The sequence below is a fragment of the Lycium barbarum genome, chromosome 3 (genome assembly GCF_019175385.1).
Source record: "Lycium barbarum isolate Lr01 chromosome 3, ASM1917538v2, whole genome shotgun sequence".
NCBI lineage: Eukaryota > Viridiplantae > Streptophyta > Magnoliopsida > Solanales > Solanaceae > Lycium > Lycium barbarum.
Genome location: NC_083339.1, coordinates 8,504,549 through 8,516,778, shown reverse-complemented (window position 1 = coordinate 8,516,778; position 12,230 = coordinate 8,504,549). Strand labels below are relative to the sequence as shown.

The window sequence follows — 12,230 nt, the reverse complement described above, 5'->3', positions numbered from 1 at the left end:
TATGTTTTTATTGAGTCGAGGGTCTCTCGGAAACAGCCATCCTACCTTGGTAGGAGTAAGGTCTGCGTACACTCTACCCTCCCCAGACCCCACGTTGTGGGATTTCACTGGGTTGTTGTTGTTGTTGTTGTTGTTGTTCCCATCTCCCTCTATCACGCCGGATCTTTAATATTTTGTTTTAATTTTTTTTTATTCCCTCTCCCTCTGTTACGCCGGACCTTTGATGTTTGAACAGTTGGTTCTGGTGGTGGTGTTGGAGTTCGCCGGAGAACGGAACTCCGGTGATGACTGTATATGGGTGCATATGAGTGTATAATATTGTATGTCGGTGTATATGGGTGTATACGCCGGAGAACGGAACTCCGGCGATGACTATATATGGGTGTATATGAGTGTCTATTGGTGTATAATATTGTATATGGGTGTATATGGATATATGGGTTAGAATATTGTATAATATTGTATATGGGTGTATTTTATTGTATAAAATTGTATATGAGTATATATGGATGTATATGGATATATGAGTTAGAATATTGTATATGGGTGTATAGTATTGTATATGAATGTATATGGGTGTATAATATTGCATACGGGTGTATATCGGTGTATATGGATATATGGGTTATAATATTGTATATGGGTGTATAATATTTGTATATAAGTGTATATGAATGTATATGGGTATATGGATTATAATTTTTGTATAATATTGTATATTAGTGCATAATATTGTATATGAGTATAGGATTATAATGTTGTATAATATTGTATATGAGTGTATATGGGCATATGAATTATAATACTCTATCAAAAAAATAAAAAAATGAGGCAGTGGCAAACTCCAACAACAAAAAAAAAAAATTAAAAACGAAAAAGTAGGAGGCAATGGAGAGAGAGGGGAGAAGAGGGGAGTTTTGAGTTAGAGCTTTGCAATGTAAGTTTTGAGCTTTTTTTGTAATGTAAGTGACCCAATCGTATATTTATGAAATTTCCCCTAATTTAATTATGTGTATTTATGGGTAATCTGGTTGCTAGTATGTATTATTATAATTCTCCCACAAAAAATGGGCTAATATTAGTACAACTTATTCAGTTGAATATATAAAAATTGGCTATGGAATTTCTAGTAGTACGTATCTATAAAAGATAATGTAAAATGATGAAAGGAAATAGAGTTTTTGCACGGATTTCCCTCATACATGTGGTCTTTAATTTTCGCCCTTACTTTAATGAGTTAGAAAGTTATGCCGGAGCGCCCTTACTTTAATGAGTTAGAAAGTTTTGCCGTCTCCGGCATAACTTGTGCGATATAATCTAAACTATGCCGAGCGAAACGAAATCTAAAATCATGCCACGCGAAAAGTGTTGGAAGGGCAAAAATGAAGACCACAAATTTGAGAGGCAAAATTTAAAGACCACCCCTCGGGGCATTTGTGCGAATGACCCCCATTGCTGGTGCAGTACAAAATCTAATACAGAGAACACCTCACTCTCGTTTTTTCTGATTATGTTAGCTGGTGGCCTGGTACTAAAAGGCAAAAATGTTCTTGACACCACAACAGTCCAATGGATGCTAGTATCATCAAACTTTAAGATCTTCAATCAATAAATTGTGAATAAAACTTACAGTGCCAACTAAGACAGCCAATATCATTTCGAGGACAATTGCTGGCAAGATCAAACAATCCAAGCAAAAGATTATCTCTTTTTTGGTCAGTTTTCACAAAGCAATGTTATTCAAAATAAGGCTATAGTATTTTGAATATCATCTCAGCTTTTTCTACCGTAAATGAAAATAGTTCTCATTCGGAAGGACTGAAAACTGGACAAGCAGCCCGATGATCCAAACATTTAAAATTATCATCCCACATCCTAGCAATCTAACATCACCAACAAGGAAACAAAAAAGTAGATTATCTTGCAGATGGATGAGACTACTGAAGAAGTCGTACTGCAACTTGGTTATTAAGACAAAAGCCTCTGTTCTTCGTAATAAATGCATGTGTAGCTAGAGCATGCGAGGGAAACTCCACAAGGACTGTTCTTGCTGGTGGTCTGCATAAGCCAAAAATCCATTTTATATAACGAACAGAGAACACATAGGGGTCGTTTGGTAGGGTGTACTAGGTAGAATAATGTTGGTACTAAATTTTAGTACAATGTTTGGTTGCAAATTTAAGTCTAGTACAACTAATACCAGTATTACGTATACACCCTATCAGTACTATTCTTATATACATAGTAAACCATAGCATTAGCAATACCAATACTATTCCTATTCTAATATATCTCATTCAGTACGATTTAGAAATTATGCAATTCATGTTATTTAATGCAACAAACCAAACAGTCGATAAAAATAATGTCAGCATTACTAAACCCAACATTACTAATACACCCTATTCCGTCCTATTCTTATACACCCTACCAAACGACCCCATAGAGTAAATAGAGCAAGTCCAACATGTGAGTGGTAAAGATTCTATACCTATCAAAAGCTCGTTGTTGTCTGGCAAACATTTGGATTGATGATGAATCATACTGGCAACCAGCAAGGAAGCGTTCCACATCATCGGGCACTGCGTTCCGAGGGACCCCTTGCAATAAAATCTGATAATACCGACAATCATAATTAGATTTATGCTTCAAAGCGCTTTGTATCACTATTACAAATGAATGAATTGAGTTGTATTATTAATTTATCATGAACCTCATCGTTCAGAAAGAAAGAAAAATTCGTTGTTTTTCTTTGTGATAACTGATAATAGCACTTTTGGTCCTTAAGTTACTGAGAAATTCTGTTTTGGTCCTTGTGTTATATGACTCAGCATATTTAACCTTCAATTGATAAGAATGTGTGTTTTTGGTCCCTCCATGTAAAAAGTATGTTATATTTGAGTATTTACAGAACTATATTACCATCAAATATAAAGTAAAAATACAAGTTTAACATATCACATTGAGTGTTGAAACAGTTAATAATTATGTTAAATTTGTGAATATTCACCAGCAAATGGATAAAATTGCACAATTCAATTAATTGAAGGTTTAATGTGCTTAGTCATATATTATAGCGACTAAAATCAGGATTTACCATGATAAGAATGTGTGTTTTTGGTCCCTTCATGTAAAAAGTATGTTATATTTGAGTATTTACAGAACTATATTACCATCAAATATAAAGTAAAAATACAAGTTTAACATATCACATTGAGTGTTGAAACAGTTAATAATTATGTTAAATTTGTGAATATTCACCAGCAAATGGATAAAATTGCACAATTCAATTAATTGAAGGTTTAATGTGCTTAGTCATATATTATAGCGACTAAAATCAGGATTTACCAATAACTAAGGGACCAGAAATATTATTAACCCTTTTTCTTAATAATAGTAGCATCCAAGCCAACTTACACACACCGCAACTCTTACAATGGTAAGTGTTACCTCCCACCAGCCAGCACAATATACCGAGTAACTTTGTGTCTATGTCCACCAAGGCTTAGGTAGATAGGATGAAATTTTCTCTTATTAGTTTGAGGTTTTTATTTTTGTTATCAGCCCTTCCACCCCCATTTACCACACTCCAACACGCTGAACGAGAAAAGAAAAAAAGGATGAAGACCATAAACATTAGAGACCAACTTACAGTTTTTCCATCATAGCGTGGCAAAGTGTCCCACTGCTGACGATCAGCCTATAATCATCCAAAAGGTAAAGGAAATGATAATTTTGCATGCAACCCTCCAGATATTAATAATCAAGCAGATGTATATTCGAAAACAGTACCTTCTCCATTCTAAATAAGCGACTCTTCCGAAGAACTGCCCTAAGTGAAGCGTCATAAGCATTCCGAGAAGGGAACTGAATCATCCTATTCATGAGATAAAACAGATAATAGAGCAGTAATAAGCATTTTCTTTTCTGATAAAGCAGTAACAGCCAAGAAATAAATATTAGACAAGAAAGCTAAAAGTACTCTCTCGTTCAAACAAACAACTAAGTACAGAAAAAATGCATACATGAAGGAGTTAAAGGTTGGTAATTATTCTTCACATTAAGTGCAAATCGCGAAAAGATAAAAGGATAAACAAGCAAAATTGACAACTTCAAGAACTATTGGTGGAAAAGGAAACAACTGTGACAAAACTCGTCCTTCAGAAATTGGTACAAACTGAAAAGTAATCTATTACCTGCATTGACTAAGTATTGGTAGTGTAACCCAGATTAACTCAACAAGCTATTAACCAATCCTGCCTTAAAAATCATGTAAAAAATGAAGCAAGACATGCAATATGATAAGGTAGCGTAATACATGTATTAGCCTAGGTATAACTATGCATTGTTTGGTTACCTTTTTTTTTTTATTGTTCCTATAAACTCTGCAGTAGTTATACATTGTTTCATTACTTTTTAAGTTGTCCTCATAAATAGTAACTGCATAACTTATGTGGGAATCTATGTACTATTTTATGCAGCATAAAATGACAATCATGACCTTTCATGTAGCAATCAATGTTTTATATCGTTTTTTGATGACAAGGGAACCCTCCATTATAGTCCTTATTTCATAACCGCAACATGACAAACTAATCCTTGCATTACAATCCCTACATAATTAATTTCCACAAACTTGCTTCTAAGCAAAATGACCCCTTAGTTTTTTCCAATAGGTAAAAGTGAAGTATTTTGTTAATAAACATCTGCCAGCATTAAGAAGGTGCTGGATTAGGATAAGTATGCATAAGTAGCCCTTACGCTCTTAGTTATTCATTCTTAGCTTTTGACAAAATAATATGACTCCAAATATTGCTAACAAATGACAAGACTTCCTTTACAAAGAATCTATGTCCCGCCAAGTTCTTATACTTTGATCCTTACATGAAGTTACCTACTGTACCTAAGTATGTAACATGTGGCAATGTCTAAAGGGGGGAAAATAATTTATACTCAAAATGCATTTGATAGAGTTTTTAATAGGTTATGAAAAACAGGCCTTTCTCTTCCATAATTAATAAATCCCGAAAAAAACTCATATATCTCTAGGCATTAGTAATGTTCCTAATAGCTATGAACTTAATACCCTTTTTTTTGATAAATTAGCTATGACATGAATATTACAAGGATTTTTCTTGAATGCTGGTTCCCTGGTTTCAGTAAGTCACAAAATCAGAAATCAAAACCAAAATATTCTTTAATTTTATATTGGTGGTCTCCAAAGCTAAGGAAGTCCAAATCAGAAATCAAAACCACAACTATTTTATAAGATGCCAGAAGAATTTGGTTAGCTGAGGAGAAAAGGTATTTGTTGGCATATCATTTCTGGAACATTAAGAATTAGCAAATCAAAGTGAATGCATATGGTTAAGTGTTAAAAAGTGTATATGCAAGACCTATTACATATGTTGGATTGGTGTGAACACCGGTACAGGTAATTTTTTACCAAATAAACCTGGGATAATTGTGAGATTATTTTATATATCTCATATGACTCTCCGTATATCCCACTTTTAATCCAGTCAACCAAGCATCTATTAGTAAAAGTATATCTACTAAATAATATTGTCAGTATTTAATATCTCCATATCATAATCCCAGGATAACTTGTTTCCCAACCAAACAACCCCCTTAGAGGTCGTCCGGTTTAAAAATAAGTTATGCAGAGGTTTAAGTTATGCAGAGGTAGTAATATAGAGAATAATAATTCAAGGATCGTAATGCTAAGATTATCTTTTTATCGGTATATAAGTTACACTTGTGGTTTATTTAAAACTGACGAATTCGGAAAAGGGAAATCAATGGTAATTTTTGGTGCATAATTTCAAATTCATTGGACTCCGAAGATGCATGTCAGAGTTGCAGATGAAATCAACCCATAACATTTTGGACTCAGCCCAAGGAATAGATCCGTGAAGTTCTGTCAGACCAAAGTGGACAATATATACATGGGTTTGCATTGAGAGAAAAACCGACCCATTGCATTTTGAATGTGACTGCTAAAATATGCTATTAAATTAACATATATTTGACCTGTAAGGGTGGCTCAATTGGTTGAGCATGGGGCTTTCATTATGGAGGTCTCAGGTTCGAAACCTCCTGCCTACGACAGCAGGAGATTTGCCTTTTGGGTCGAGCTCATCGCATGGGGCTTGTCTAGTGCGGGTTATCTCTCCTGTGTGGTTTGCGAGCTATTGCATAGGAGCTGGGTTTAAGGGTAGCGGCTGAGGGTTCCCATGTCATCAAAAAAAAAAACGTATATTTGTTCTTTAATATTAATGCACATCAGTATTTTAATATTAGTGGTTAACCTTTAAAACATAACACTCTAGAATTAGATACAAATAAAACGACCGATGTGCATTAACATACATGTTTTTTGTGGTGGTGTCTGAGTCAGCTTATGCACACCTCGACAACTCACTGAGTTACCAGGTAACTTTGCCCACCAGGGCTAAGGCAGATGGAAAGAAATAACCTAGTGTTTTTGCTACCACTGGGATTCGAACTTGAGACCTCATAATTCTCCCCCCATAAATGTTTAATTAGCATATATTAGTTGTCACTAGTATTAGTACCCGCACGATGCGCGGAAAATATTAATTATCTTTACATTGAAATGTTTAATTTTTTCTTGTTTGCTTTTTGTTTATCGTTATTGCATTAATATCCATTACTTTGTTGTTAAATTGCCAAGTGACATTATATTAATTTGCCACTTGACTTATATTATTGATCATCATTTTCTGTTTACTATAACGATATATATGATTTTTCTTGCTCCTGAAATTTTATTTATTTTTAAATCTTTATTCTATTTCTCGGTATTCTATTATTTAAATTTGTGAATAATAATGATTTAGAGTATTTATTACTTTGTTTTTATCTTTTAAATTAAGTCAGTATAAATACCCTAATTTTTTCTCTAATTCTCCAATGTATACATTGTTTTTTCTACTGTAATATTTTGACTATTTTTTCCCCATTAATTGTTTTACCTAAGGGCAGCCCGATGCACAAAGCATCCCCGCATTAGCAGAATTCGGGGAAGGGCTGCATCCCAAGGGGTTATATTGTATTCTTGTATTCTACATTTAACAAAAGTATGAATGAGAAGTTTTTTTTGTTTTTTACATTTTATTATAAAATCTGCCAAATACAATAGATATTTCTTCATTGCATTTGCTACAGATATTATATCAGAATTCAACCACTATACAATAAATTTTCATTAATAATGACCCCTCAGATAGGACGTTGCTCAATAGGGCATTCATGAAACGGATTTGAGTAAATAAGACTATAGCCAAATATTAGTAAAATTTGAGTGTTAAGCATTAAATCAAACCATAATGCATAATCACATAAACAAGCTTGAGTTGGGCAGAAAAATTTCTCAGCAAGTCTTCATCAAATACTACTCCATTTAAGAATGAAAACGTAATTCATATCGAAAATCTAAATAGTAAAAAACTGTAGGTTATAGATAAATGATTTATATTTAAAGTGAAATTTAAATTGCAGATAAGTTGGATAACGACAAAGAATCAAAAGATATACATCTTCAATTTTAAGTTGGATAATGATAAATAATTAAAAGATATTCATATTAAATTTAAATTCATGAAGATCTTTAAGCTGTTAGGGCTTAGAGCGTTTATCTCCTACTCTAATGGTGAAGTTTAAAGGATAATGATTTTAAGTGATACCATCTCTTATACTCTCTTTTGTCCAGTAAAAGGGCAGTAGTTTTGCTTTATCCTATGAGATTAAAAAGATAATTCTTAAATTAAATTATAGTTTATCTAAAATTCAAATGTATGTACTGTAAAAATATGGTCGGAGCCGTAAACTGATGAACATCTATATATATAAAGCATCACATTAAGCCAAGTGGCAAAAACACCCTATTATTTGTTTCGGACTTTTTTTTTATATTTCTAAACTCCAAATCTTTTGGAGCTTTGTCCTAAAAAAGTGTCACTTGACTTTTTGTGGTTATGCCACTTGGCTTGATGAGGTGAGTTTGCCTCTGCTTTTATATAGATATTCAAATGCAAAATGCTATGGATCGGAGGATAGGTATCTTCAAATCTCACATGCATCTTCAGAAAACAATGAATCTGAAATTAGGACAGCATGTTAGTTTTAATTGGGCCAACTTGGAAGCACAATTTACTATACTATACTTCTTCATCAAAATGTCTCATTTTAACTATTTGAACGCAATTTGTTTTTCCAGTATTTAGGACATAAATGATTAAAGGGATAATACATAAATACCCCCTCCAAAAGGTCCTATTACTCCTACGTTCTTGTCCAAACAGACGAGACACGCTGCCACGTGTTTTGCCACATAATATTTGGTTTTTTTCGTTTGTATTTTTCCCATCTTCCCATTTCCTTATGGCTCTACCCATCTCCCAACCGTCTACCCCCATACACGAACACATACTAACAGAGCTTAACTTAGATGGGTTTTCATTTGCTCCTCTTTTTTTACTCTATTTTCTTGATACGGCGGGATAACTCATCTTATTTTAGTTAATTTGGTGCTCTTCATCAAACATAGAAACAAAACTTACATGATAGTAGAAGTAAAATTTTGAAATATGATCCCGGCCACCATGGATGGTAGTGATGGCTCAGGTTTAGCGAAAAGCCTACAATTTAATAGTCTTTTTGTAGTTAGAAAGTTGAGTCTTGGGTATGGCGATTCAGTTCGGTAACTCAAGAAAGAGAGTAAAAATTTGGTGGTGCTGGTGCGGGTGGGGGGCTACTGTGAGCCTTGAAAATTTAAGGGTAACTTTTAAAGAATCCTGTTGCTTGACAGTAGAAAGCAAGTTAAGTGAAGAAATGGTTTTGGAAAATTGAAAATAATAATTATAAAAAGAAGGAACAATCCATAATCCTTGCTAGAGAGCACGGTCAATCGATCATCACAAGGAGGTCTATATTACGACCTTTGAGAAGCACTCAGATGCTCACAAAAGTATCTAACACATATACCGGGTAAATCTATCCATCGAGACTTAGAAAGATGAAAAGAAATCACCAAGAGTTTTTTGTAAGGCCATGATCCATTCTAGCTTCATTGACAACTCAATAACACCCTTGGGTGCTCAGAAATCAAAACCACGATAAATATGATTTATTTCCTCATAGATATTGTTAAACCATATATCATAAAAGAAGAAACTTACACTGCAACTGGAGCATAGTTCGCGTTGTACTCGAATCTAACGTCATCTTGGCTCAAATTAGAGGACCCTATCATGCTAATAATGTCACTCTTCCTTGTATGCCTTCCGATGCCATGAATTCTCGCATAAACCAAACCTGGGAAATAGAAAGACCAACATCCTGGATCAATTTCATATGAATTTGGCATGAACAAAGATGCAAGACAGCCATTACTACCCTACAAAAGTATCCTGATGTAAAATAATTCTTGCCCTTACTAAAACCAACCATCCACTCCACATGCATGGAAATTAAAGCTAAGGAGTGGGTATTTGGGACCCGTAGCTTATTTAACGGTTGAATATTGTCTACAACAGGGCCGCATGAACCCATGATCTTTCCGTCAAATTAGGTATTTTATGTGCATATTTTTTAGAATTTTGTTTTGATGAAGTAAATGTATGCTTTTTTTAAAGGATTTATCCACTATTATCTATTGGCCCCTATGCTCCAACCTCCAATAAGGTTAAACGTTGCACTTGGTTGAGTGCTAAGTTATTTACCCATAGGAACAAGGATCGATTCCCACTTAATGCTTTTCTTTTTCCTTTCTTTAGTGGTTGATCCATGTGAGTATCGTGAACCATAACTAGACTAAGCTTCGGACATGGATAAAGGAAGGGGTTGGAGTAGGTTGATGGTTAGCATAAAAATTGCCAAATTAGGATATAACAGTTGGACTCATAGGAACACGGGTCACAAGGATACAAGGTATTCATACAGCTGGCCCCTATTAGTCCAACTAGTGTGGATTGAGGTGTAGTTGATTGATTGATGATCATTGCCTCCACTCAAGTGTTAAATTCACAAATTTTTTCAATGAAATTAAATCCAACAAAATACTTTCACTGCCATGAGTCTCTAAAATCGCAATGTGCACGTCAAATACTTACCTCGTAGGAAACTAACAATGATCAAACAATAAGCAATCAGCAAAAACCCTAAACCCTAGATCACCGATTTGCAGGTAAACTTATCAAGAGTGAGCTAGAGTACAAAATAAGGACAAGTGTAGTCACATTTACTTGGAATATCCATATACGATCCAATAACTAATAAAATTCCTTCATAACCACTAAACAATAATTTCAAAATTATCAACTTTTTGAAATTTTGTAGTATTTTTAAGATTATGTTGTGTTGAAAGTTTTACCGCATAATCTATGTGGATGTGATGATACATATGCCAAAATTAAACATAAACTATACCTTGAGAAATCTAAATTATGCCGCGCCAAAAATGCTGAAGGCCAAAAATTAAAGATCACAAATTTGAGGAACAAAATTAAAGACCCAGCGTAGCCTCTTGATGGGCCTAAAGCAAAAGCCCAATACATTGAGTCAATTAGGCCCAGCCCATTTATCGTTAACGTTTTACCCTTCTCCGTTGTTCTATACCAGAAGACAAGAGTCTAAAATAAACCATTATCGTTGGGAGCAAACTGAAAATGTTCAAACAATAAGAAAACAGCAACAACAACAACATACCCAGTCAAATCCCACAATGTGGGGTCTGGGGAGGGTAATGTGTACGCAGACCTTACCCCTACCTACCTCGGAAGGTAGGGAGGTTGTTTCCGAATCGGTTCAAGAGAAAGCATGGCAAAATCATGATAAAGCAGTCTGATAAAAGGAGTAGTAGCTACCACAGATGAATAAAATAATCGAAGTACAAGAAACAAAAACAATAAAAAAACAGAAAAAACCTTAAAACCCAACACTGAAATTTTTGGAAAAAGAAAAGACAGGTAAATTAACAAGACTGTGCAAGAACACAAATAAGCAAAAGGGTATCCATAATCTCTTGCATCATGCATATGCAATCTAAACACTTTTAAAAATCATTAAAAAAAGGAGAAATTTCAAAAATGTACAATCTAACATACAAAATTACATTTGCGTAGCCATATTTTAAAATCACACCCCGCATAGCCATTTTTTCACAATTTATAACTTTATACATCTGGAGTAGACAATATATCAACCTTTTATCAAAGTGTATAACAATGTATACAGTGTATAATAACGTATAAGAGGTGTTTATATCCAAGAAAATTTAATTGTATACAACAATATACAACATTTTTTTTTCAATTGCAATGAGAGTACAAATATAAAACAGGCTTCTGAAGTGAGGGGTACAAATTGGGTCATTTCTGGTAATTTTACAAACATGGCCTATTTCGGGTCATTATTTTTCCTAAATAGTCAGAGTGGGTTATTCTTTTATATACTAAAAAGTGAACTTCACATATAAATATAAACAACAACAAAAAAAATTATGTGTACCAGTAGATGGGTTTTGAAGGAATGGATCAGATGAGTTGCTCTCCTGTTGAGGTGTTTCCATTTGAGTCGATAATTGTCTGCTAAGAGGCAATATGAGCCCTTGATTTTGAATCGGACGGTTGGATTTAATCACAACTCTCAATAAACCCATCATCTTGGAAACTATGAAGCTAAACGTTAATTGAGAGTAAAAGAGTGAAGAAAGCAAAGTGTGTTAACAGTGGCTGCGATTGATGTGAAGTGTGTATTTTTTATTTTATTTTTTTAACTGATGAGGTATTATTACGACGTCGTTATAAGAAAGGTACGTTGTAGTCTAAATATGGTCCCTTATATTTGTAATAGATTCAAAATAGTCACTTAAGTATCAACTGAGCAGTTGTAGTCCTCTACTTTTGTCAAAAGTGAGCCTTTTGGTCCCTAAAATATTTACCAAACTTTGATTGTTAAATTCAAATTTAACCAAAACTTAAGAACAAATATTAACCAGAAACGCCAGAAATTTTCGCCAAATTTTCAAAGGCCGCAACATGAAAAATACACTAGACACAAAAATAACATAAATTGCACCTCAAAAAGAATGCACCAAACTCCTAAATAGATTTAAAAATAACATAAATTACAAAAAATATACTTTCAAATGTAAGTTCCCGTTAAACATTTCTTATTTTTACAGTTCCAATTAAATTTAGCAATTA

At 33.8% G+C, this 12,230-nt stretch overlaps 1 protein-coding gene across 1 annotated transcript; it reads right to left on the bottom strand.

The window, feature by feature from the left end:
* Window positions 1-1,672: 1,672 nt before the first annotated feature.
* Window positions 1,673-11,767, bottom strand: LOC132630163 (uncharacterized). Its single transcript, XM_060345739.1, has 6 exons — window positions 11,533-11,767; window positions 9,204-9,339; window positions 3,793-3,877; window positions 3,653-3,700; window positions 2,492-2,613; window positions 1,673-2,058 (listed from the first exon to the last, which is right to left on the bottom strand). The coding sequence occupies exons 1-6, from the start codon at window positions 11,684-11,686 to the stop codon at window positions 1,938-1,940; spliced, it is 666 nt and encodes a 221-aa protein (XP_060201722.1). The 5' UTR covers window positions 11,687-11,767; the 3' UTR covers window positions 1,673-1,937.
* Between the last annotated feature and the right edge of the window lie 463 nt (window positions 11,768-12,230).

Bases quoted from the DNA above. Each gene is read 5' to 3' on its own strand.
- LOC132630163 (XM_060345739.1), bottom strand. From the start codon at position 11,686: ATGATGGGTTTATTGAGAGTTGTGATTAAATCCAACCGTCCGATTCAA. The intron at 9,340-11,532 runs GTACACATAATT...TCTATTTCCCAG, and splicing joins CCTTCAAAACCCATCTACTG to GTTTGGTTTATGCGAGAATT. The intron at 2,614-3,652 runs GTAAGTTGGTCT...CGGTATTATCAG, and splicing joins CACGCTATGATGGAAAAACT to ATTTTATTGCAAGGGGTCCC.